The following is a 25,616-nucleotide window of genomic DNA, read 5'->3' on the forward strand; positions in this document are numbered from 1 at the left end:
CGTCGGCTAAGCCTAATGCCGGGCGGCCGGTCAGCCGGAAGAGGAAGTGGCGTCTGCTTCTTTGCACTGCTGCGGATGTACCGCCTATAGAAGGCGAGGCCTGCGCATGACGCCATGGTTAGTGAAACCCAGACCCGGTCTAACCGGCGAAGACGTTGAAGGAGACTCGCCGCGAAGCGGATAAGACACGCCCGTCTTGTCGTCGCCGCGTCCTTGAGTCAGGCTGCAGTGGTTGTGAGACGCTGCGAGGCGCGCTGCGTGGATCACTCCCTCACAATGAAACTGAAAGGACGCTACGAGCAATCGAAGCTAATACACTACCACGTGAATCTCACCTGACATTTGGAAGGGGTGCAGCGACAACCGGAGCGCGTAGTCACGTCACGCGTTTACAGCGATGGATTGGTCGGAATGGCTCGGAGCGTCGGCTGCGGACCATCCTAAGTTGAAACGGAGCATAGTTAGATTCGTGTTATTGACCGAAATTTTCGTGACAGGCACTAGCTTATGCCACCTAGTTAAGGCTGGCTGTAGCATTTGCGCTTTAGTGTCACCGGCTCCCTTACAACCGCTTACGTATCTTGCGACGAGATGATACTCTGACGTCATTCATTGAGTAGTCTTCGCCCACTTCCCGTTGGCGTATCTTTCCTTGTTCTTGTACGTGCCATTCTTTAGCCGCGGTCTTGAAAGAAAAATGTGTACATTTATAAGCGACCCTCTCACGTGGATAATCCGTAGAAATTCCTTTGCAAATGCTGCAAAACCTATACCTAGATGGCTATTATTCCCGGACTGTACCTGACAGGTAGCGCGAAAGCGCCAGCGTGGTCCAGCGCCGTGAGCGGTCTCAACCGATTGAAACGCAGTCGGTCACAGTCAGACGCAAATTTCCGAACTTACCTGAACAGGAGTAAATCGTGGCAGAAACGAGAACACATTTACGACCCAACACGCGAAGTGCTTTGAGCGATCTTCCTCTACGAAGATTGTGATTTCATCCAAATCGGGCTCCTGAATATAAGAAACCGGCGAAGGGGCTGCCCGCGTGAGAACGTAGTTGGACGATAAGGCCGGCAGGTTCGTTAACGCGCGCTCCAAGTGATCCCAAACGGCATTAAGACGCCGACCCCTTCGAAACCCGGGATCATCGGAACCTTACGAGCGTCCGGAGGGAGAGGAGTCAACTTTGAGTGCGGCTTAACGACGCCACTGTCAGGGTCTGTCGGTCGTCTAACGACCGGCCACGTTAAACAGTAAGAGCGGCGTCGCTCAACGGGTTCGCCCGGTGCGCCGAGATTGCGGAGTGCTCCCGATTGCGGTCACGTGCTCTACGGGCCGCGTTTGCAGTGCATGCCGAGAAGAGGAGTTAAAAGCGTGAATCGTCTGTAAGCGTCTCTGCCTTTCCACGCACTTTTCTAATCATCCCGCTACGAGGCAATGCACACAGCTGCGTCGACTGCGCTGCGTTGAGTCGCGACCCTAAATGGGCAACAGGCGTCCGCCATTAAATTGCAAACGCTCCCCCATGGTCCGAGTTGCTTACTCTCTTAAATCTAGGCTCTCTGGTTCGCCCTTTAGAAGAGAAGAGGAGGAAGGAAAGTGAAAAGGAGAGAGGGGAAAGGGAATATTGCAGTGCGCATGGGCATTCCGGCTCACTTCGCGCTCGCGGAAACGCAGGGATGGAGGGGATGAGGGAGGTGGGGGAGGAACCGGCGGTTTGGGAGGAAACTTTTCTCGGCCGGGTCTTAATTGCCGCCGAGGTTTGTTAAGGACCGGACGCCTGGGCCGCGCACATTTTGAGTCCCGACGAACGCTTTAATGAGCTGGCCGAGACAGCGGCTCGGGGAGCTGTCGAAGGGAGAACAACAAAAGCCGCTTTTCCAACTTTCGAAGCCTCCCAAGCGAGGCCCTTAATGGCGCTTTACACGAGCCCATCTACCGGCGAGAGGAAGGGTGTCCCTTCTTGCCGTTCGCCGCAGCTTGCACTAAGTGCGCTCGTGTCGATTGCGTTCTCGTTTCTCCCAAATAATCGCGCCGGATTGCGTCACCTATTTTGTGTGGTTGGCTTCTGCTCGTTAAGCTGGCGACTTCAGGGAACGGTCGAGGTTGCGCGATTTCTAGAAAGGTCGATTTTGATTGTTCAGTTTTCTTGAGTTTAAACTTAATTTTATGTAATAATATTTTTTTTTTCGGAATACTTATTAACATGCCCGCTCTAATAAGTAGTTTTATGTCAAGGATGACTGTTTTTTTTTACTCCTATCTTGTATCTCGTAAACATAGAAAGAGAAGACAAGGACTGCCTCCCCCTTGTTTATGTACCAACGCGCTCGCTTTCAAAAGTATGACCTCCAAGTTTGGGCACCGGTAAGACAGGACTTGGTAATGCGTCGTACGACACGTCGACTGTTTCGTCGTGGCTGGCCCTCCACTCGCGCTGCACGCCGATGAAGTAAAACTTGCCTCCTCTAGAAGTGCCAAAGGAATCCGAGTTCGGCCTTCAAGGTCCGGCCGAAGTACAGACCGACCGACCGACCCCATCAGATTCCTCGGGTCGGTCTGTTTTTCCTCGGGGAATCTCGGATGTTCACTGAGCCCCCAAGAAGCCGCCGGAACACCCAGAACCCGGGCCACGTAAAACCAATTTGCCACACATCGCAATCGCACCCCTTCATTCATTGACTCCCAACGAGGGAGGAGGGGAAGAGGGAAAGTTGAAGGGTGAGGGGGAGGGCAGGAAAGGAGGGGAGAGTTCTCTCTCGCTCGTACCTCTTCCGGACTCCTCCGAGCGGGCCGGTGTTCCCGGAAGCGGCCGTGCGCCCAACGAAGCGTGGCCGATGCGGCGCTGAGCTCGTTGGTATGCCGCGCCGCTTCCCGCCCAGATTGCGCGATGAGGGCCTACTGACGGCGCAAAGGTGCCTTCTGTAGCTCGTTCCGATCGGCCATTTGACGGGAGTCATCTGCGGAATTCGGAAACGCCGTTTCCTCCGGGGGGGGCCCCGAGCGGGGCGCGCCCCCTTTCCCCGCTGCGTCGGGAGGACTCACCGGGGAGACACGGCTTCTCGTCGTCTTCGGTTCGGAATTAGCGCCCCGCTGATGTCGCACGTCGGCCGAAGTGCCCGGGCGAGGCGTCTTGGAGATGGAGGCTCACGTCCTAAACTGTATCTGCTCGAGAAATGCCCCCCTTGTTGTAAGCGACGTTTTAAGGCACCCGGGGAGTGGCGACTTCTCAGCATCTCATTATCGCCGTGCCGCCAATCAGAGGGCGGCATTGACCGACAAGAACGCCGACGGACCAATCACGAAAGCGAGGTGCATAAGCGTGGTGAGCTATACGCTCGAAGTTTCTCGAGCCGTCAGCGACTACGAGGCGACGCGCTGTTTACAAACAATCCTGCGTTTGCCTACATCATGTGGGGGCATACCGAGTGAAGCGCCTGCATATTGCGCTGGCCCGAAAAGCAGCGACATCGCACCGGCGTCACGTCACAGCCGCGTGTCGGTGTCAACGTTACTAGAGAGAGAGAGAGAGAGAAAACATTTTAGATGCGGAGCATCTCTTGCTCGGGTCTATGTCCCGCGGCGTCGTAGTCCGCACTCACACTACGCATGCGCAACTCTCCTCCTTCCCTCTCTCCAACAGCTGCGCGTTACTCTCTCCGCTCTCTCTCTCTCTCTACCAGCTGCGTGCACTTCGCGTGCGTTCGCTTCTACTCACACCGCGCGCGCATGCGCAACTCTCCTCCTCTAGTCTCCTCTCCTTCAAGTGTGAATATAAGCAGCGGTAGCGCGCTGCGCGCGTTCAGTTCACCGCTGTTGACTCCACTCCGTTCTTCCGATGAAGTGTGATGGAAGCAACAGTCCCGACAGTTAGTGGGTTGGCGCAAGCAAGCGTCAGCGCCACCCCACAAACTAACAGCAACGCTACGTCCACTGAAGACAAAGCTGCGCAGCGAAGGGCACGCGACGCTGAGCGCAAACGCTTGAAGCGAGCGGCAGACTCTGAACTACGGCAACGAGAAGCCGCGTCCATTCGTCAACGTCGAGCGGCGGATGCTGAACTACGACAAAGTGAAGCAGCGGCGGTTCGAGAACGTCGAGCACCAGAACCTGAGGTTCGGGACCGTGAAGTTCAACAACGTTACTAACACCGTTAATAACACCGTTAATAACGATCCGCGATGCTCCGCATCACCCCATGGTTCCCCTCGGGAAGATGGTGTAATTTTTTTATTTGCCAATTCCGTCTTTAAGGGGTAAAGGGCTAAGTGGGGTGCCTGCGGCGAGATCTTTAGACACCCTGGAGATATGCTCCAGGAGCTCGCAGTGCGAGAGGTGAGTGAGCCATTCCTTTCCGGTGGTGGGCAGTAGGGAGAGTGTGGGGGGAGGGGGGAGTTTAGGGAGAGCAGGAATTGGGAGCGTGGACAGTTCGAGAAGACATGTTCATTGTTCGGGTAACCTCCGCAGGCAGGTTACCCGAAGAATGTGTGGGTTTGGGAGCGAGTCGGTTTGGGCCTGTTGTAGAATGGCCGACTGCGATCGGGAGAGGGTGCGGGACGGGGCAGGAAGGGCTGACTTAGAGAGGACGAGGCTAGGCATGTTTTGTTTTCGGGAGCGATGGAGGGCACGTTTCTGGTCCTCAGGCAAGTACTGGGTCGCCCAGGAGATTGCAGGTCCCAGAGGGAAATTAACTCGGGCGAGCGCGTATTCTCGACCGTTACCTGCAATGGCTCCATGGCCGGGTGTCCGGAGGATGCGGAGGGACATTTGAGGCATCAGGACGAGGGCGGTAGTTATGGTCGAGAGGGAAAATGGGCGGATACTGAGTGTCTGTTGGTTTTGGATGCGTTGCTGCGAGTCGGTTACGATGATGTGTTGAAGGGAGGGAAGGGAAAAGTGTGGAGAGGAGCTTCATGGCATCAGCAATTGCTTGGGTTTCATCATGGGAGGCGGAGGAGACGTCAGTGTAGTTTTTTTTTTTTTTTTTTTGGGGGGGGGGGGGGAGATTGGTATTTGGAGATAGGTAGAGGCGGTGCATGCGGTGAGGTCGCGGGCGTTGAAGTGTACGTCGCTGTAGATGACGACATGGCTGTCCTGTCAGAGGGCTTGAAGCCGTTTTTTACGCGCTGTGTTCTGTGCTCACGTCGCTTAGTGTTGGATTCGGAGTCCATGTGTTTGGGGAGGGGATCGAGGATGGTCTGTGGGAGGTAGGACCAGATGGTGGGGAAGGAGGAGGGGGGAGAGAGGCCGGAAGTGTCGAAGTGGAGCAAGTGGAGGAGGACTCTGCCTTGACTGGTTAGTTGAAGTGCATTTTTGTTGTTGGGCTTGGTGGTGTCAACGTTGCTAGATTCGCTCAGTAACACAACTGTTCATAAACGCTGCTACCACAAGCTGTACCCCCTCTCCCTCCACGGCCCGCCTCCCGTCGTTCAACGCGCCACCGTTTCGGGAACGTCTGCTATGGTAACTGCGCCGAATAATATGAAATATATATGTTTCGAAAGATGGCATCTCACCTTAGTCTGTGGAATACGCAGTTTTTGAACAAAAATTTAGATGGCGCATGAAACGACTGGAGGGAGTATTTCCTTCTGCGGGAATTTAAAGAATGAGCTAATCTAGTAACGTTGGTTGGTGTATAGCCGGCATTGGACGTTTGGGACCAACTGGCTTTCCGAAAACGCGTCACTCCGAGAGATGAAGAAGATGCTCTCATGTTTTATGGATTTCTCGGTGCGGGGAGCGGCGGCGGCAGCAACAGCGCCCGTCCGTGGAGTCCCACTTTTAATACGCGCAGAAGGGGAGGTTATTGTTTCCGAATAGCTCCAACTCGGGCCACGAAGCGAGCGCCGCTGCTATCGGAGATAATCTTTATTTTGGGGCGCCCCCTCAAACAAGCGTACGGGCAGCGGGGGGGAATCCGGGCATTGGGGTATATTTTTCATCCGGCGGCTCGGACGTGGCCATAAATTTCCCTCGACCCACCCGTAAATCTCGGCCGATATTATATGGGCCTCTGCAGACCTCCGCTGCCGCCGCCTGTAATCGCCGTCACAAATAAAAGTACCCCGCGTGCTGTACACACGGGGATGCCACCGGCCGTCAGCGCGGAGGCGTTGCCGCCTAGAGAACCACGATCTGAGAGATGGGGCAACTCGAATCATAAAGAACGTTAGCAGTATAATGGCGGACACCTCCCGCGCAGATTGGCGCGTACGCTTGCTTTGCCGCGTGGCGAAGAGGACAACGGGCGGTAAGGCTGATTAACAGACAACAAAATGCTGACGTTTTCTGCGTCACTAGAAGAGGCCACGGTATTAAAAAGAATGGACGCGACTGCTGCATAAGCATTCTTCTGGGACACACTCTCTCCCTAATTGAACCAAGACGAAAGCCGAGGCAGCAGTCAATGTGTGAACCACGGTGGCTTTCTTTAGTGTCGGCACTTAGGTTTTCGTATCTATACGAGTAGCTGCTCTCATCAAGGCATGGGGACGGTTGCGAACAATCGACGCTTTTGTCACCTTCTTGCCCCTGGTACTGCAAACGCGGCCCGTAGACCATGTGCCCCCGATCGCGTAGCTGGAGACACCCTCATATCTAGGCACACTATGGTTGCCACGCGTCGCCATCTTCGCCGGCTCCTCCGAGGAGGCAAAAGAGCGCGCGTTGTTTGTGTGCGCGCGATCGCGTGGCGGCGCGCGCCACCAGCGCCACCGAGAGACCTGGTGGTATCACCGCGCGAAACACGGCGGCTATCCATCACCCGGTCTGGCCTCGACCGTTTTATTTTTAAGGCGTCGCGTAAAGAGAGAATATGTTTTCCCCCACCCGCGCGTCCGACGTCTTGGAGAAGGGCGATTAATCTCCCTGCTCGAGAAACAAGGTTAACTGCGCTGCGCGGACGGCGACCGACCGCCCGAGCCCAGAGCGAGCGGATGGCTCGACGGCCCCACGGCTTGGGTTCCAGGATTCGGCGTCCGGCGGCCGCCGGAAACGTTCCCTTCTGTGTTTGACATTTTATGCAATGTACGCCTCGGCTCCGGGATCTTAAAGAAAAGAATAAACTAATGAAAAAAAATATATTTGCATTCCTGACGAAGACCTGCCTCAGGTTAAAACGTTGAATAAAATACTCCTGGTTTGTGATATATATATATATATATATATATATATATATATATATATATATATATATATATATATATATACCAGTGTGTCGAACCGAAAAAAATACGGGTTCGGTTACGGTTCAGGTTCAGGTAAATTTATTTTGTTCCGGTTCAGTTCCGGTTCGATTAATTCGATCCGCGAACCGGTTCGCGAGCCGGTTCGGGGCGCTGAACCGGTTCGCGAACCGGTTCGGAAATTATAAATGACAAATTGCAACATCAAAATAACAAAATCAAAATAACATCAGAATAAAAAAAAATTGCAACATCACGTTCTAGAAACGTGTTATGAAATGAGCACACAGCAGCATTTAGGATTTACGAGATTGTAGGAAAATAAAATCCCGTGACGCGATTTTTTTTTTTTTTGCACAGCCTTTTAATTCTTTTTCTTCTGTGCAAGCCGCGACCAGCGCAATACTGGTTCCTATGTCAAGATTCATGGAAGCAGCGTTTGTCAAGATTCATGGATGCAGCGTTTATATTCCCAAGACTGAGTTAAGAAGAAAAATATATAAGCGAGGTGTGTGTCAGTTGACGGCACTTAAAAAACAAATGGCATTGATAGCACATTCATTGTCAACAGCGCGTGGCCGAACCGTTTTGACATGAGCCGGTAGCCGTTATTTTTTTTTTCGGTTCAGTTCCGGTTCGGGTTCATCGCGATAACAATATAACGGTTCGGGTTCGGGTTCAGTTCCGGAAAAAAGTACCGGTTCGGTTCCGGTTTTCGGTTCGGTTCGGTTCCGGTTCGACACCCTGATATATACATATATATATATATATGTGTGTGTGAGTGTGTGTTTGGTAGTTATGCTTTTAGAACTAAAACACCACGAGATAGTTCGTTTTGGGTACTTTTGGTGCTATTCCTACGCCTACCGGCAAAAGTACGTGATAATGTCTGCCCTCCGATCACAAGCCAGCCTGGGAACGCCAATTCAGGTACTGCAGGGACCAAGTTACGCTCGAATAGCCGGAGATAGGTCAGTATGTGGTTAACCGACTGGCGGGGATAGGTTTGTGGAGCACCAAACGCCTCAGCGCCGGATCCGTTAAAACGACAATGAACGTATGAAGTCACTGCCGGTTTGAAACAAATACAGAGCGCAAGCTCGTCTGGTTCTTGCGCACGGGTTGCGTTAACTTCAGAACGCCGAGGTCTGACTGGCTCCGATTGGAGGGACAGTGGGTAGACCTCGAGACAGCTAGCATAGAGGTCTACCTACTATTCTTCCAATCACAGCCGATCAGAGCTCGCCGTTCTGACTTCACCGCAGCCCCTGCGCAAGAATCAGACGAGTTTGCGCTCCACATAGGGCGCGGTTTGCTTCGTGGTAACTTCTTGGGCGTTCTTATCGGCTGCTTCTTATTGGCTGCGCTGCAGCATTACCAGGCTTGGTTCTTGTCACTCACTGCCTCTCTTAGGCTGTCTATACGGCGTCCACGTTCGTTTGGTCCTTGCGTATACCTCGTGCGTTTGTTTACCCCCCAAACGCGTACACGCGCTTTTGTTTTCCCCCAATCTCAGCCAATGACAGCCCTCGCTTGACTGAGCATCATCGCGGGTTCCCTACGCGTTTTCTATTTGATTGGCGTGTCCCTCCTCGCACGTTCCGATGCGCCGGAGACGTGTTTTGGAGCACTTGCTCGCCGTATACAGGGTGTTTTTTTTTTAGCTGCACCAAATTTCTAAAAAAAAAAACTACAATATTTATTGGCACACTTTTAATTTTTGAATTAGCTTGCCCGACTTGGTGACCGATTTCACAAACAAGGTTATTTTCAAATTCAAATTTGTTTCTTTTGCCACAAACAGTACGGTTGTGACAGGGGCGCTGGGAAAAAAAGCTGCAGGCGTGCAGCTTGACGAGTCCCAGCGCCCCAGTACAAGGTAAGAGCGGTACTGGCACTCATAGACGGAAAAGAAGGAATATGCGCACACATACATAGGCATACACCTATACAAAGGATACAGACAAGAAAAGCATCCAGAATTGAACTTCGCAATCAACAGTATACAAAAAAGTGGTGGTTACTTATTATAAAGCTTCTTGAATGAAACGATGACTAACATAGTGTATTTTAATACCACGGAAAAACAGAGTGTTTAATAAAAGTGGTAATTGATGGCGATATCTTTGTAAACGGAAATTTGTCCTTGAAAATGGAATACACCAGAAAGGCATATGTCGCGATGGGTATACAGACTCCTTTGCTTCTGGATTACCAAGATCTAAAGAAATGACATTACTTTCACTTACGGATCATTGATAATTAGCTATCAATCTATCCGCATACAAATTGGTTATATCAACGACTTTGTGTTTTTCAATAAGAGAAAGGGAATGACAGTCACGTGGAACATTTTGGATTATTCTAAGTGCCTTTTTCTGTAATAGGCGTAACTTGTCAGTGTTGCCCTTTGTAGTCGAACCCGACACCAGGTGGGAGTAGCAGAGCACAGGGTAAAACAGCGCATTGTAAATTAGTTTTTTTTATATATTTACCGGAAGTATGTTTCTGAATTTATTCAATATTCCGACAACTTTGCGTAGTTTTTTATGAGCATAGGTAACATGATTATTCCAAGGCATGTGACAAGAAAATGTTACCCCTAACGTCTTTATATATATTGAGCAATTAGGCGGCTAATTAACGAAAACATTTTAATTAATTTGTTTTTCAATAATGGCTTTAGAGCGCATATTGCATTTCCGAAATTGATAGTCAGCCTCCAGGCTGTACGCTCCAACCGCAAGCTGTAATAAACATCTAAGCCTTTGGGTGCTGCCGGTGAAATTATTTTAGTTCCGCGGGTTTCCTTAAAGGGGTACTCCGCCGATTTCTTCATGGTCCCCGATTTGCTTGAAATTTTGCTAAACTCGCCAAACAACATCGCCAAAATAGTATCCCAAATATTAGGTCAAAATAATTTTTTTTTCACGAAGTTATTGAATTTACAATTTTGGTCCTCACCGTGTTTTTCAAACTGAAAGTCTCTACTGGCAACAATGAAAAAGTGACGTCATTGGAAGTGCAGGGGTTAACTCTTTGGACTGTAGAATTTGTTCCCAACTGATTCGAAGCAGTTTCATGGTGTCAAATGAATGCCTTGGAAGCTCGCTCCAGTCCCCGCGCTCCAGCACGGAACAAATGATTGGCATATTCTATTTTTTAGACTGCTCACCCGACTGGCAAGCTGAACTTCCACTGACGTCACGGCCCTGAAAAGGGCGGGTATATTTGAATTTCTGTTTTTGCATCATTTTCATTTGCCGATTTCGCAATAACTATTATGAATTTCACGATACTAAATAGCATACCAGAAAGGGTAAAGGCCTGGGAGTCAGAAAATATAGTTAGTTGAGGTAGCTCAAAAATCGGCGGAGTACCCCTTTAAACCGAAAGTAATCTGGAAAAGAGTGGCAATGACGTCACTATCTCCGCCCTCGCGTAGCGTCACAGCAACGATGTCCCCCTGATGCGTGCACCGGCAGTGTCGCGGTATGTTGATCTTTTTTCTTTTTTTTCCTTTCGGTGTAAGTTGTGACGCTGCTCGAAAATGGAGAAAGTGACGTCACAGTCGCTCTTTTTCAAAGTAGTGTCGGTTTGAGGAAGCCCGCGGAACTACAATAATTTGTCGGGTAGCGCCCAAATGCTTACATGTTTATTACAGATTGCGGTTGGAGCATACAGTCTGGAGGTTGGACATCAATTTGGGAATTGCAATGTGCCCTATGAAGTCATTCGCTAAAAAGCTAATTAAAATATCTCCGTTAATTAGCCGCTTAATTGCACAAAAAAAACTTATTTCTAGTGGTCGCCAAGCCGCGTAAGCGAATCCAAAAACTAAAAGTGTCCTAATGAAACTCTTATTTTTTCTCTAATTTTATGCAGCTAAAATTAAAAAAAAAAAAAAAAAAAAACATTGTAGATCTTTCATCCTGCACCCGAGTTTAGGTGGCAGCTATACGTTTGGCTCCGTGCCGCCGGGCCGGGTGCACGGAACTTAGATGTCTTCGCTCTCTCTCTGGCCCCAGGTCCCGACTTCTGGGGCCTGCTGAACCCGGACTGGAACCTGTGCAGCAAGGGCCGTCGCCAGAGCCCCGTGGACCTGAACCCCGGATCGCTGCTCTTCGACCCGCACCTCAAGCCCCTGCACATCGACAAGAGCAGGGTGAGAAGGCACGCCCCGCCCACTTACTGCGCTGTTAATCGCGGACTCCTGGTTCCTCGTCACCTTGCCGTCGTCTAGCGTGAATCTCCCGCGTATAGGCACACAGAATGCGAACTGTTCATCGTACAGAAATACGTTCGGTGTTCGCTAAAGACATGACGACATAATTATCTGCTGGCACGTCTCCAGCATGTTCTAAACATGTTTGCTTTATATACATGCTCGTAACATGTCTGCAAACAGTTTTCTATGACTAATACGACAGGCCCGTCACACAAGAGAGAGCTCAGACAGTGTATGTAGACTGTCTTTTGTATGGTGTATAAGCAATGTGACCGTGGATTTACGTTCGTTTTTGAGCTTCTTAGTGCCTTGGACGTGCACATTTTGAATCGTCGAAGTCTCCGTGGGTCTGGCTCAAACGTGGAAACTTTTCTACAACGAGAAAGAGAAGCGATCGATCTCGTGACGCTAACGAATGCCGTCTTCCTTGGAAGCTGTGCGGTTTCCAAGTAAAAAAAAAAAAAAAAAAAGAAGAAAGAAGTGGTTACGGTTGTTATAGTATCAGACGCCGGGTATAGTTGTGTGTGTTCATTTCAACAAGTACCAACTTCCAACATTACAATGGCATCTTGCACGAAAGTTTGTCAACGCTTTATTTTGGTTATTTACTTCGAATCTTCTATACGGGGAAGGCGTGCGCGTGCAACGCGTGCGGCGGTGCGAGCGTAGAATTTTTGTTGACGCACTCGAAGGATCCACGGAACCCTAGCCGTAAAGAGCTTCGCTGTAAAAGACGGCAAATGTGAACGAGAAGATGTCACACGCCGGCGCAATCTAATGATAACATGTTTTCAATTACACATTATCTTCACTACTGCAACGGCCCTTTCTATGCGTTCACGCTTTGAATGTAATCGTGCTGCTACATACGCGCAAATAGCGTGATTGCCTCTCCTTCCAGCGAGGCCAGAGTGTCTGCTTTTTTTCTTGAAAACTTCTAACGTGTGAAAACAAATGCTAGATTTCCGATGTGGAAAATTATTGCCGCGCACAGGGCAGAACAAGAAGCGCTCAGTCACGGAACTCTAGAAGATTCGCGTTTATTCTTACTCGGTGCGTAACTTTTACTACTTCGTACTACGCTTCTAAACTCGCCAAGCACAAAGTTGGGGCCAAAGTTGATAAAGCGCACCGATTAGTCTATCACGACGATGAATTCGCGCTTTTATCGCCGACGTCCAATCGGCGCCCTCCGCGAGCTTTCTGCACCAACTTTGTGTCTGACGAGTTTAAGGCCCTTAGTTTCTCGTTCTCGAAAGTGCCTGTTCATTCTCACCCCGAACGCCCGGTGCTCCAACCTGTTGGGCCGAATATTCGCGATGCCGACGCACACAAGATAAAGAGCTGCTCTCGACCTTGTCGAGTCAGTCTCGCTCTCGCTTGGCGCCGCCTAATCGCCGCCCGCTTTTCTGCTGCCTCGACGCTCGTTCTCTATTTTGTTTCACCCAAGTTCGCCGATTAAACCTATATTTTTAGTTTATTGCTCGTCCTCTCCTCACCTTCATTCATGACAATATGACTGTCGATGGATGCGTCAGAGAACCTTTCAGCGAAACTTCAAAGATGACTTTAGGTCAGACTTAAGTAAGACTTCAGCTCAGCTCAGGCACGTAGCCAGAATTTTGTTTCGGGGGGAAGGGGGGGGGGGGGGGGGGACCCGCCCATGACAAAATGCTGTATGAATGGGAGGGGGGAGAGGAGGTCCCAGCAAAATGGAAGATATTGGGGGCGGCCCGGGCCCCATGGGCCTACCCCCTGGCAACGTGCCTGGCTCAGCTCCTACCATAGAAACGTATCTGAGAATGCACATGTGAAGCATCGTGTTCATTGTTTCTCCTCACGTGGAATGTTTTGCTCTAATCGTATTCTGAGCTTTTTTCATTCGCTGGGATGCTGGTACTGTTTGCCGTGATTGACTGTTTCGTTTTCTGCCGGCGAGTCAACTGACATGATTCTTTTTTTAGAGTGCAGGGCGTGAAACCGATTTCTTCTTCACAATATTTTAGGGAACGCATGCGCAGAGGGTGTCTCGTCTCAAGGCGAGCGCACGCGTAATTTCTCCTCGGCCGGGCGCGCGATCGGCGTATTCGCGATGAGAAACTCGCTAGGGGCGTTTCTGCTTCACTTAGTTTAGACAATGCACGTTCTACCCAGAAGGCTCTATTTTAATTTTCATGGTACATCGAAGCTTGGCGTTCCACGTGCCTGTACCAGCAGAGGAATTTCAAGTGTCTTCACTCTGGGTTGTGAAAAAAGTCCACCAGGCGGCGATAGCCAAACTTCTCGCCGCGAATAGGTCTGCTTTCCGTCGTACGAGGAGCAAGGCATCAGCGCGCGCCGAAGATGGCCCCTCGTATTATTAGATTATGTAATTTTCAGCGCATGAAGTCTAAAGTGAGGGCCAAACTGCGTCCACCACTCAGCCCATTTCACCCGAATGCATCGTGACGGCTCATTTATCGCCCCGTTTTACCAAACTATTTCTGAAAATAACGAGGAAAAACCCCAAAGTCTCGCGGAAACTCGTATCGTAATTTAATCATTATTATTATTAGAATATAATATTTGCATACTCTTCGATATTTTAGCGAGTGTCTCGTAGGCACGCACAGCCCCAATCGCGTCGTACAAAAAATAGCTATAAAACAGGAACGATGCAGAATATAATCGTGCCTCAATATAATGACTGCTAATAATAAAGTAAACGAATTTCGGTTGAACATTATTTTTTATATTAGGCAATTGTCTCGCAGGCACGCACAAGATTGAAGGCAAAGACTGCGCGCACGAGTTCGACCGATGCCCCCGCAAGGGCGTGTTCATTGGTCAGGCATCGGAACAGGGGGGCGGGGGGGGGGGGGGGGGGGGGGGAGCTGGCTCTGTAAAGCTTTGCAAAGGAATATATTGCCACGAGCAGATTTGATGTCACGGACGAAGGTAGTTGCCATTTCCCTAAGAACGAGGAATTTCTTCCTTAGAAAGCCTGGTCCATTTACACTTACAAAAACCCGAGAGAGGAAAACAAACGAAGATAAAGAAAAACGGGAACAACACAACGACGTCTCAATTTGAGACGTCGTTGTGTTGTTCTCTTTTTTTTTTTTGGGGGGGGGGGGGGGGGGGTTCGTTTCCCTGTCTCGGGGTTTATGAGTAAAATATGATCGTTTACAATCTAGCCTAGGTCATTACCATTATTTGAGAGTGCCCCTTTTTCGTAAAAAAAACTAGAGGCTCATGGGGGCTAGGCAAGGGTGCTGTCGCGTCATCCACCTCTCCCCTTCCTCTCCGCCCCCTCCCACTGCACGAACGCTCGCGCAATCGAGCCGCGATCAAACACAAAGAATTAGCGCTCGAAGCCTTTGCGTGTTAAGGGGATGAGAAGTACAGGCTTGAGAAGCCGCTGGGAATGCGTTCGCTCTCGCACCCGAGCGGAGCACACTCACTCAACTACGGCATGGCCGGCAGTCGGGGTTCCCCGCCGCCTAAACGTGCCGAGTCTGCGGTCTCTCATTCATAATGCATGTCTCCCGATCGCTCGCTCAAGATGCATTGCGCCTCTGAGTCGCGGAACAAAGGTATCGCGTTATCGCGTCCGCGACGTTGTCCGGGGGCGCCTCGTGTATCGTCGTCATCCGCGCGCTCAGCGCGACGGGGAGCGCCCACTCGGCGGGTCGTTGAGGGAGCCCGGAGTTACGAGACGGATCAACTCCAAACACGGACGGCCTGTACAACCATACCCTCCTCTATACTCGCAAAGCCTTGGCAGTTCGACGACGGAGTCATACAGTGCCCGGTCGAAGATTTGGAGCGCGAGGATATGGTAGCGCACAGCATCAAAGCGCCATTTCTTGGGGAACCTGGACATCAACGCTCAGCTTTCGCAGCGGTGAGGACCCGAAACACACTGGTTCGCTCGGGAGAAGTGTGTTTCGGCGGCTCGCCGCAGCGGGGCGCCAGTCACGTGGCTCTCCTCTTATTCGTTGTCTGCCGCTCCACTTTTTTCATTGCGGCGGCCACTTCTCGTAGCGATCTGCCCGGCTTTGTCAGTATAAAGGAGGCTATGTTACAACGGACCAATCCCACTAAGCGTTCGATGCATATAAATAACGGCTAGATTGCATCAGCGTCACCGTCAGCGCGTAGTGCACGGCTCACAGCGTGCGCGACGCAAGCACGGGGCGACGCTAAGACAAACGCGTCTGCCACTTTACGGCGTTTCTCATTGAACTTCGGCGAGTTTGCCACTCGGGATGGGTCAGAAAGCCACCGACGATGACGTCACGGCCGGCCTTGTCTTTTAGGTGCTATATAGGCTCTGCTCGCGGAAACCCGCAGTGGGGTTGACGCGCGTGAAGAAAGACAAGTTCCCGGGATGAATGGCGACAGCGGCGTCCTAACGAAACTGGTCGATGAGATGGGTCTATTTAATGGCAGGCTCCTTCCTCCCAGTTTGGCTGCTTATGTGCGTCTGTAAGTTGCTGCGCGGAGGAGAAGAGAATGGGAAGACAGGACTGAGAAATAGTTAGAGACGCTTCCAGACGCTCGACAGCTCCTCCTCGCAGCTTGTATTGCAAACGCGGCCCATCCAACGCGTCACGCGCCGAACGAGCCGCTTGAAGCACTCTTACATCTAGGCACACTCGGTCGTTCTCGCAGCGAACGCGTCTTCGTCGCCGTCCCCTTTTGTGGGCAACGTTGGGTAGCCCGCTATCGGCACAGCGCCTCCTCGCCTTCCGGTTACAAAGCGGCCCCAGCGAGCGCGGCCCAGTTTCCCTTTGAAGGAAGGGGGGGCCTGGCGTGCGGCACCAGTTGGAATTAATTACCCGTCGGTATTTGGCGGGAAAAGCGACGCCCTCTCCCGTCTCGGTTAGTAATTATTGGTATCTTTTTTCTGTTTTGTTTTTCAAGCGAGACTTTGAATGGAATTAGAGATTACAGGCCTTCAAGTTTTCGCACGTCAGCAAAACACTCTGTGTTTATTTCGTTTTTGTCAAGAAGCGCCTGGAAACAAAACAAACGAAAAAATATATATCAAACTTCGGCTGTTTTTTTAATTTATTTTCAAGCGTCAGCTTTTAGTGCCTCCTGCGGCGAAATCCTGCAAGGTCCTTACGCAAAAACCCACATCGCCGCCCCATCGCCGCCGCGCTCTTGATCTTTCTTGCTTTATATAGCAAGGGAGCGTCGCCCCTCGTGCTATAGCAAGACACGCTATCGCTCCCTTTGTCTTGCTCTCCCAACCCTTTCCGTCGCCTACACAGCAACAGCTTCGAAACCACAGCCGCTCCTCCTTCGTGGTTCTGGAAGGTTCTCCGGCGGGGCTAGCACAATTCCTACAACTATTCTACTAAAAGCGCGCTACTACATGCACCGCCTAATTCTTCCTTCTCATCTTATTGATTGTATACCTTCGTCTACTAGGTCAGAACCAGTCTAGACTGTCGGTTCGCCGAGGTTTCTCTTGCAGGCCACCGGTTGTAGCGTTACATACCTGGTATTGAAATTGGACTCTTCGGGTTTGACAGATGGCACGTGATTCAATAAATAGATGAAACACTCGAATTCTACTTCAACAGAGAGGACGTTCAGCGGGTGGTATTCGTATGTGGGTGACGTGCTTAGCATTTGGGGTCTCTATGTGTTTCTCGGGAATTGGTGAATATAAAGTACAACTGCTTCAGGTGGGAGTAGAATAACGACCACGACGCGGCTCGCACGCAGAAAAACACGGACGAATTCCCTGCTCGCGCGACACTATACATACGAACATCCATGCCCATGTTTTACAGTTGAGACAAAGGGCTGAATTCGACTTTCGCGAAAAACTCTAAACATGTTTCAGTTTTTCCTTTTTTTCATTTAAAAGTTCGAAATAAATCTTTGCCGTCTTGCCGAACCACCCGAACGATATTTCGGCCTCATCCGGCGATTACCGTTCTATTCTCGGGAAACGCAATCGCGTCTCGACGCGCTCTCAAATCCCTCCCACGAGCCAGAGGCTGTAAAACTAGAACCCCACTCAGCCAGCTCGGCGTGAACAGGCAGGCGGCGGCACTATTTCTGATCCGACACCGACACCCCGCCATCAGCAAGCGCACCAGCGTGCCGAGATTGTCGACAATCTCAATCGGCTAGAAGCGGACCAAGCTTATACATCCGGAGGAGCCATCGTGGACTGTTCGTTGTTGTTCTTCTTGGAGAGGGCCATACCTGCGGCTGCCATTTTTGTTGGAGCGTCGGCAGCTGTCTAATGCATTCGGGAGAGCCACGAAGTTCTCGCCTTTTTGAAGTAGGCTTCAGTTGCACGCTCTCCTCTATACCGTGCCCAACTCGAACGACCTAATCTTTTAAAAGGGAAGTTCGAATTGTGCGAAGCCTTTTTTAGTTTTCTTTTTTAGGACGGCTTCGTTGCTGCCACGCGTTTCCACGCGTGGGAGGAAACAATCTTTCGAACTCAACACGCGCCAGCTTTCCAGAAGACTCGGAGTCTTGTCGGTAAAAGTTGGTATCGTGAACACACACCCCGATCTGTTCTTTTTTTTTTCTTTTTGAAACGAGGTTTTTTGACAGACGTCGCTTATCCGGAAAGGTTAGACAGCCCTGCGCTTGTGCATTTTAAGCTTTCGTTTTTACTTGTGTGTGTGTATGTGTGTGTGCGTTTGTGTGTGTGTGTGTGTGTGTTTGTTTTGTTTGTTTGTTTTACATTTTGGCGGACTGCAGAGTGCTGGAATAAACACTTCTACAAGCTTTCTGGGGAGAAGGCGGAAAAAATGGCGCCGAACTGCGCCAAAGCGAACAAGTCTGCGAACGAATTGGTTTTTTTTTTAAGGGTTTTCGTTTTCGTCCGACAACTGTGTGAATCCAGGGGGTTCGGCCATCGCCATCCAGTCCAGGTTTACGGCTCCGCGGCTTTGTTTTACAGGTTTCACACCAATTTTACCGAAATTCCTAACGCCGCACATTTTTATCAGTTATAGTTGCATGTGGAAGCGCACTGCAGAAGATTAGCTAGCACAAGTAATTCTTCTTTTTTTCTGCGTGCTAATATTCAGAAGTGTGACTGTTTTATAAAAATATTCTCCCGCATGATTCCCATTTCGTTAGCATGCTCGGTCAGGACTACATAGTTCCGCATTCCTGCCTTTTTTCACGTCGAATAGTGTGAATCCTTGATCGTACTACTCGTCAAAATGTCTATACATTAGAGCAGTGGTTCTCAAAGGGGGGTTCGCGAAAGCATTCTAGGGGTCCGCGAGGCCCTGTTTTATCAGTCAGGCCCGGCAAGAAAAGTTGTCTTTTTTTCAGATTGAAAAGAAACGTTCCAATGTTCGGGTGAAGTTTCTAGTATGTATATCAATGACAAAAGTCTACTTCAAACTAGCTCTTATATCCATTTATGAAATCATTATCACAATTAACCTATAGCTTTCCCTTCCCCTCACCACAAACAGGGTCCTCCCTCATCTCCTAAATTTACAAGGGGTCTGTGAAATATCAATGGTTGAGAACCATTGCATTAGAGAAAGCCCAGAATATATATTATTTATTTTTATTATTGGCTCGTTTTACGTGAGTAGACTTTGTATAGTGCCAGTTTACCTCTCTATCTAAAGCAGGGGTCGGGAAACCCCCGTCCGGCCCGCAAATAGCAGCGGTCTTTCCAGTGATGCCCGGCCCGTGGGCCGCTGCAACAAATAGAAAAAAGAAGGCGTGAAAAAAAAAAAAAAAAAGAAAGGCGGCATTGCGAAGCGCTTTAAAAGCTCTACCGAAGATATAAAAAAGAAATACGTTTACAAATCTCTGTAATGCGAAATTAGAGCGCAGCTCTTGAAGTATTTTGATTTTTCGATATTTCATGCTAAAGATTTTGACGAAGAAATATCTATATGTACAAATATAGACGTCGTACCCCTGTGTACATTTTTTAGTCGTTTAGCGGAAAAAAGCTTCCAACGTTGCTAGAACAAAGATGAGTGACGCACGGCAGACACAGCGATTTTTTTACGTAAAAAACCCTAACTCGGTAATTTTAGCTTTTTCAGAAACATAAAATTGATTACTTGTAATTGATTACAAAAAATAGTAATTAAATTGCAGCGAGTTTTAGCACATAAAAAAGTAATTGAAGCGTAAAAAAGTTACGAAAACTCTAACAGATTACAAGTAATCAACTCAGTTACTTGTAACTCGCTACGTACAAATCTGTCAGATGCCCGGAACCTTTTGTTTTTCTTCATGCGTCGATGACTATTTAACACGAAAAACTTTCGAACCACGTGGTGCAGCACTTCGTCGGGACATGATGTTGAAGGTGCCTTGAGGAAGTTTCTGAGATTGCCTAACTATGGCAAGAACTCACTCTGCTGGCTCTAAGCATCCTAGAAATCTCTAAATCATGACGACACGCGGCCAATTTGTCTATGAAAAAAGCATTAAAAAATCGCGATACACCGAAGTCATCTCTGGCGACTCAAGGAGCCTGTTCCCAAACCAGGGCCAGCGTTCACATTTTGTATGTTTTTTTATTATTATATATATATTTTTTTTATTTTAATAATATAATATTATTTAATAAGAATAAACTCCCGCAGAGGAAGTTAACGCCATATTTAGGCGATCTCAGAAACCACTTCAGGACGTCTTTAAGGCCTAAATGTTGCCGACCAGCGCCGTCTAGCGGTTCCATAGAAAAAAAAAAAAAAAAAAAAAAAAGGGCAGCAGGGCTTTTTTTTTGCACGAGGTCGGATCTTTGACCGAACGAGTTGGGGAACCGCTGCAAGAAGCGCGTCAAGCGATGCTCGCACTGCAGAACCCAGGAGTGCAGGACTCAATCCCCACCCCGGCTTGTATTCACAACTTTCATGGCCTATAGGGGGCGCGCTAGTCGCTATCGAAATGGCTGTCATCTGGACGATAGTCGAATAACAGCAGTACGGGGCGGGGTGTGCGACGCGTAAGTAATTAAAAATTTTGTGAAATGCGAGGATATAAGAGCCTTACCCACTACTTCCACATTGAGAAGGTGTAAGCAAACACCTTCATTCCGAGCTGGATCATCCAGGAGCTAGGGTGCGTGATTTTCACACCGCGGTACCACCATCGTTGCAAGTTGGGAATTCATCTGAATTAGCATCGTAGCGTCGTGTGTTCCTGTTATCGCTACTGCGTAATGCACGCTAAAAACCCCAGGTTAGCTGTTGCACAGCGCTGGCTATACCCTAAGAAATGCCTGCGCGTGTACTTACCCGCAAAACACTGAAAGAGCCAATCTCTGCGATCTACGAAATCAGCTCAGTGAATGATGAGGCGGAACATCCGTTTAGACCTAACAATGAAGTCTGCAATGTGACATTACGCAATGCAAAGCGTCATGCTTGCACTGCGTTTTGCCACAGCGCAGACTTAATTTTAAGGTCCAAACGGATGCTCCGCCTCATCATTTGCTGAGCTGATTTCGTAGACCGTAGAGATTGGCTCTTTCAGTGTTTTTCGGGTAAGTAGACGCGCAGGGATTTCTTACAGTTTATATTTTCCCTCTATAGCGGAGAGACACCAGAAGTTCATTCGGGCAGATTGACGTCCCGCAGTTTGAACAAACACAGAACACAATCATTTTCCTTTATGTCGACAAAGCCTTGGCAAAACAAAACTGCAATAATGGCGAAAAAACAAAAATAGCGCGCGCTCAGGGTGGAACTATAGCTCGCTCCACTGAACTATATTTCCGTGTTTTTTGAATCGCTGAAAGCCAAATGTTGTTCGAAAGGTAGCTCGAGTCGTTCTGCCTTCGTGATTTCTTGTTTTCCCGGGGTCACAAAGCAACTTTTCCGGTAACCTTCACAAAACCTGATTTTGAATGCTCTTCCGCACAAAACTCCGAAATTAGTCTGTGCTCCGTCTGAGCGTAGCTTGCGTCTGCGCTCAACTCGTGGCGCATTCATCGCGACGTTACTCCCGGCCTGGTGCAGCAGTCAAACATGACAGAGCCGTGTCGGAAAGTTCTCCGCGTACTCTCTGCTTCCGCGGACCAAGTTTACAGGGCGGGCATATTTTGGAAATCGCGATTCGAACATCTTGGAGCACTTCGTTTACTTCCGTTCATCCTTCCGGTTATTCTAATAATGTTCTTTAAATTATACGTCCACGTCAGCAACAAAAGGAGAACCAGAAGAAGGACGAGGGCAATTCGATTCCACTCACCTGCCCTCGCCCGCTCACCAACTCATCCCCGTCGCCTCGAAAATCACCGCCGTCGTCCGCTACCGTCGGTGTTCTGCACAGCCCGTTCCCAGCATACCTTTCGGCAGGGAGGACGATGCTGCACGCTTAACCAAAAACAAAAGTCTATTCCGCAAAACCGCCCCGTTTCAACCTGACCCGATAAGTTCTCACGGAATTCTCTCAACCCATTTCCTAGACGAGGGAAACACTTTTCGACGGCAATTCGGAGAGAGAGCGAGAGAGCTTCCGCGTAGTGAAGGAGAGGGTGACGCAATCTCTCTGAGTGCCTCCTCGTGGGGATATGCACAATGCGAATGAAGAGGAGAGGGGGGGGGGGGGGGGGTCCTCCTGGCACAGCAGGGCCACATCTCCGAGTCTCTCCAAGGCGCTCCAATGAAGCCGGCTGCAAAAGAAGCAGAGTTTGTCTAAGTCAGGCCAGACTTAACCCACCTCGACTGGCGTTTGGCCTCGCCGGCGAATTCCGGGCTTCCAGCGGGGAGTCTCCAGTCGCTCTACGTGGCAGCAACGCGAACCCTGGGCCCTGAGAACTCCGCTTTAATTAAGCGAGTGCCGAAGGGAGCTCCTTCCGCGAGATTTAACGGCGACGCCCCGGGCCCCAGATAGTCGCGGCAGCCTCGCCACTGGCCGCTCTGCTGACTGCCAGTGCTCGACCCCCCGCCCTTTAATTATGACCCGAGGGTTTGTACCCCCCCCCCTCCCCTTTTCCACAACAAGATAAAATGGAGTAGTAGCTAGCTTTTCTGCTATGCTACCTCTACGCAGGTGTACATGTTTGTCCCCGAGTGCTCTTTTACACCAAAGCGCTGTTTACAAAGAAGCCGCGTTTTCCCACACCAAGTGTAGGCGATGCGCGTGCGCGCAAACCTGATTCGCGCGAGATGAATCTTCTGCGTATGCGCAGTACCAGACAGCAGCGCCATCGTAGTCGCGTGATGTCGAAGTGTTGAGTTGAGTTTGTATGGTCATTCAGAGGGTGAGAAGGGTAACCCGGACTCCAGCACGCGCTCTTTTGCCTTCCGCCGTGCTTTACCTGCACGCTCGAGGCTTATGAGACACCGAAACGCTATCGAAGGCAAGAAGCTCGAGCTGGATGCGAGACAAGTGAAACCCCTTCCTGCTTGTCCCATCCTTTCTATTACTATAATCCGCGAGGTGTATTCAAGCGGGAGGCCTTTGGAGCGAGTGCATCCGTACGCGTTGACTCGTTCAAACTCAGTCACTAGATGAGTGAGGACCGAAAGCGCCTCCTATGAGCTGAGAAAGTGAGGGTGGACCTAAAGCTAGCTGCCTTTGTCTCCACTGCGCTCGTCGAACAGGTTCGACTCCGAAAGTTAAACGTCGGACGTCTGCGTTTCGTCTTCTAACCTGTTGGACGAGCAGAGTGTCATAGCCTCCTATATACTGATAAGCCTGGCAGATCGCCGCGAGAAGCTGCCGCCGAAATGTAAAAGATGGAGCGGCAGACAACGGATGAGGGGAGAGCCACGTGACTGGCGCCCCGCTGCGGCGAGACGCCGAAACACACCTCTCCCAAGCGAACAATTGTGTTTCGGGTCCTCGCCGCTGCAAATGCTGTGCTCTGACGTCCAGGTTCCCCGAGAAATAACTCTTTGATGTGCTGCGCTACCAGATCCCCGTACTTAAAATCTGCGACCGGGCACTCCATGGCTTCGTCGTCGAACTGCCAGGCTTGGCGAGTATAGAGGAGGCTATGACAGTGGAGACAAAGGCAACTAGTTTTAGGTCTACCCACTAATCGTACCAACCAGGGCTCGACGTTCTGACGTACCGCGCGCTGTCATCTTCTCCTCTCCCTCAGTTTTCCAGCACATAGCATTCAATTGCCGCTTTTTGAATTTAGGTATTTTTATAGCGGCATAGTTTCAATCGATTCGTTAGTAAACTGTTACCGGGAGACAAGGAAACCACGTTTGCGTTAGCTTCTTTTTGCGTTCGCGTCGGCGCTCTTTCTTTTATTCCAGTCTGGTTATTAGCGGGTAGTGGTGCGTCGTTGAGGTTTTACGTCCCCTGGATTAGCCTAGCCCGTGAAAGCTGGCATAAACTGGCCAGTGGCGCCCTCTCACGCTTCTTATACGTGACGTCATAACAAAGATTTACCCCGCCCTGACGTCACACGTTGTGCTCCCGGCTTCCTATTGTCAGTTTCAAAAGACTAGTTGGGTGGTTGGGGTAAAACTCACGGCTAGAAGCTTGGAGTCGGCGGAATTATACACCAACACCCTTAAAGGTGTCGGTCTAATATATTGCTGTTATCTATACCGCCTCAAAACGCCATGATGAGCGTTTGACCAATCGTGGCCAGCCGACCATAGCGAAGCTATTTGTTGCGCACGTCTCCAATACACGGCTTGCTGAGCTGCTTACAACTAGTTAGACGATATATTTTATCAAATTACCAAACTATCGAAATGACCTGTACGAATGTCACAAGGGGCAATCTTTTTCTAGCAGGCGATCTACCAGACCATACAAGCACTCTGAGTGCTCGCGTCGCCTTACCAATAAAACGCGTTCTCGAGATAACAACAACCACAACAAAAAAGTACAGTTTTTTTTTTGCGCAATTTAGGCATAGCAACACAACACCGATCACATCGGATGCAAGGGCAGCAGCGGTCGCCCCCGCAGCAACAACAGCCCTAGGGTTTGGGCTCACCGAAATTGCTTTATGATAGTCGGTCCCGCGAGGTAAATGCTATCGACAATGCCATTATTGCGAGCGGAGAAGACGGTTTCGGTTTCGGAATGGCCCTGGGAGCAAGGAGGACTGTTCTTCGCTCTGACCAAAGGTCGCCCGCTGTTTCCGGTCTACGCCGCATGGGATCGCTGCTTGAGCTCCCAAGCAAATGGTTCGGGGTATCAGAAAAAAAGATCAAACAAGCAATCAAATAACCGAGACAAGCCGAAAAAGAAGCCAACAAAGAAGATAACTAAGGAGGAAGGAGCGAGCGATCGGAAGATGGGGAACCGTGGAAACGGGAAGCGCGGAGCAGGGTCTCTCGGGCTATACTCTCGGCTCCGAATACTGATTGGGCCAGGCCCGATCGCGGACCTCTCGGGGGCCTTTCCTGCCTTTTTTTTTTTTTTTTGGCTTGCGTTTTGACATTTTTTGTTTGTTGGTTTTCTTTCTTTGTGCGAGTGCAATTTGGTTCAGAGAGAGAGAGCCGGTGGTGAGGGTGTTAACCACCGGTATGGCGTTGGAGGGTTTGCGGCCGAGTAGAAAATGATTGCCGCCTGATTTGAAGCGAGAGCAGCGTCGGCTTGGAGAAGAACAGCCCGTGGGTCGGGGTCTACCGCTCTGGTAGAGGAGGCTGGATCGTCCGGATGCCGTATCCCGAGTCCCGCAGGTCATCAAGTGCGAGCTCCCCTCCGCGCGATGGAAGTTTGATCGTCCTCTTCTCCTTAGATGTGCCTCTTCGCTGGGGAGCCCAGTGACCGTTTTTAACGTAGAGAGCGTCCGTTTCAAAGCCAGACCGGAGTACGAAATGGACTCCGGGAGGGAAGCTTGGAGACTCGAGAAGGAAATCATTCTGATCGTGGCAGCGTCGTCGGTCGAATAGCGGCGGTGAAATTCAAGGACAGGAGTTTCGAGGCCGCCACCGGGATAACTCCATCCTCCCTCTAGGCATGGTTGTTGACTCGGCAGTGGAGAATGTAGGGGACCCTTGGCGCCTTGGCACCCAACGAGGGCTTTAACTGAAAAGTATTATTACGAAGCTGCGTGATATTCGTGCCTAATGGTTTTCATCGCATTCCTTGACAATTCAATTGACTTAACTGTTGAGAAGGCGTCGGAAAAAAACACAAATGCGTAGGCTCATTGCCGTACCCCGCAAAAAGCAAAGGCGGCAGCTCCGGTGTTTTCCGACGCATCATACATTTGCACGTCGTACCTTGTGACGCTGCTGGGAACAACGGCGTCCGCTAGCACGTTT

The 25,616-nt window shown here is 50.1% G+C and overlaps 1 protein-coding gene across 1 annotated transcript in view; it reads left to right on the forward strand.

The window, feature by feature from the left end:
• Positions 1–25,616, forward strand: part of LOC8039840 (carbonic anhydrase-related protein 10) — a 314,647-nt gene that overhangs the window by 227,922 nt on the left and 61,109 nt on the right. The window contains exon 3 of the mRNA XM_042289702.1: positions 11,219–11,355. Within this exon, the coding sequence (XP_042145636.1) occupies positions 11,219–11,355 (137 nt within the window). The remainder of the gene's footprint in view (positions 1–11,218; positions 11,356–25,616) is intronic.

This window comes from Ixodes scapularis, unplaced genomic scaffold (genome assembly GCF_016920785.2).
Source record: "Ixodes scapularis isolate PalLabHiFi unplaced genomic scaffold, ASM1692078v2 PGA_scaffold13__105_contigs__length_92229423, whole genome shotgun sequence".
Classification (NCBI taxonomy): Eukaryota; Metazoa; Arthropoda; class Arachnida; order Ixodida; family Ixodidae; genus Ixodes; species Ixodes scapularis.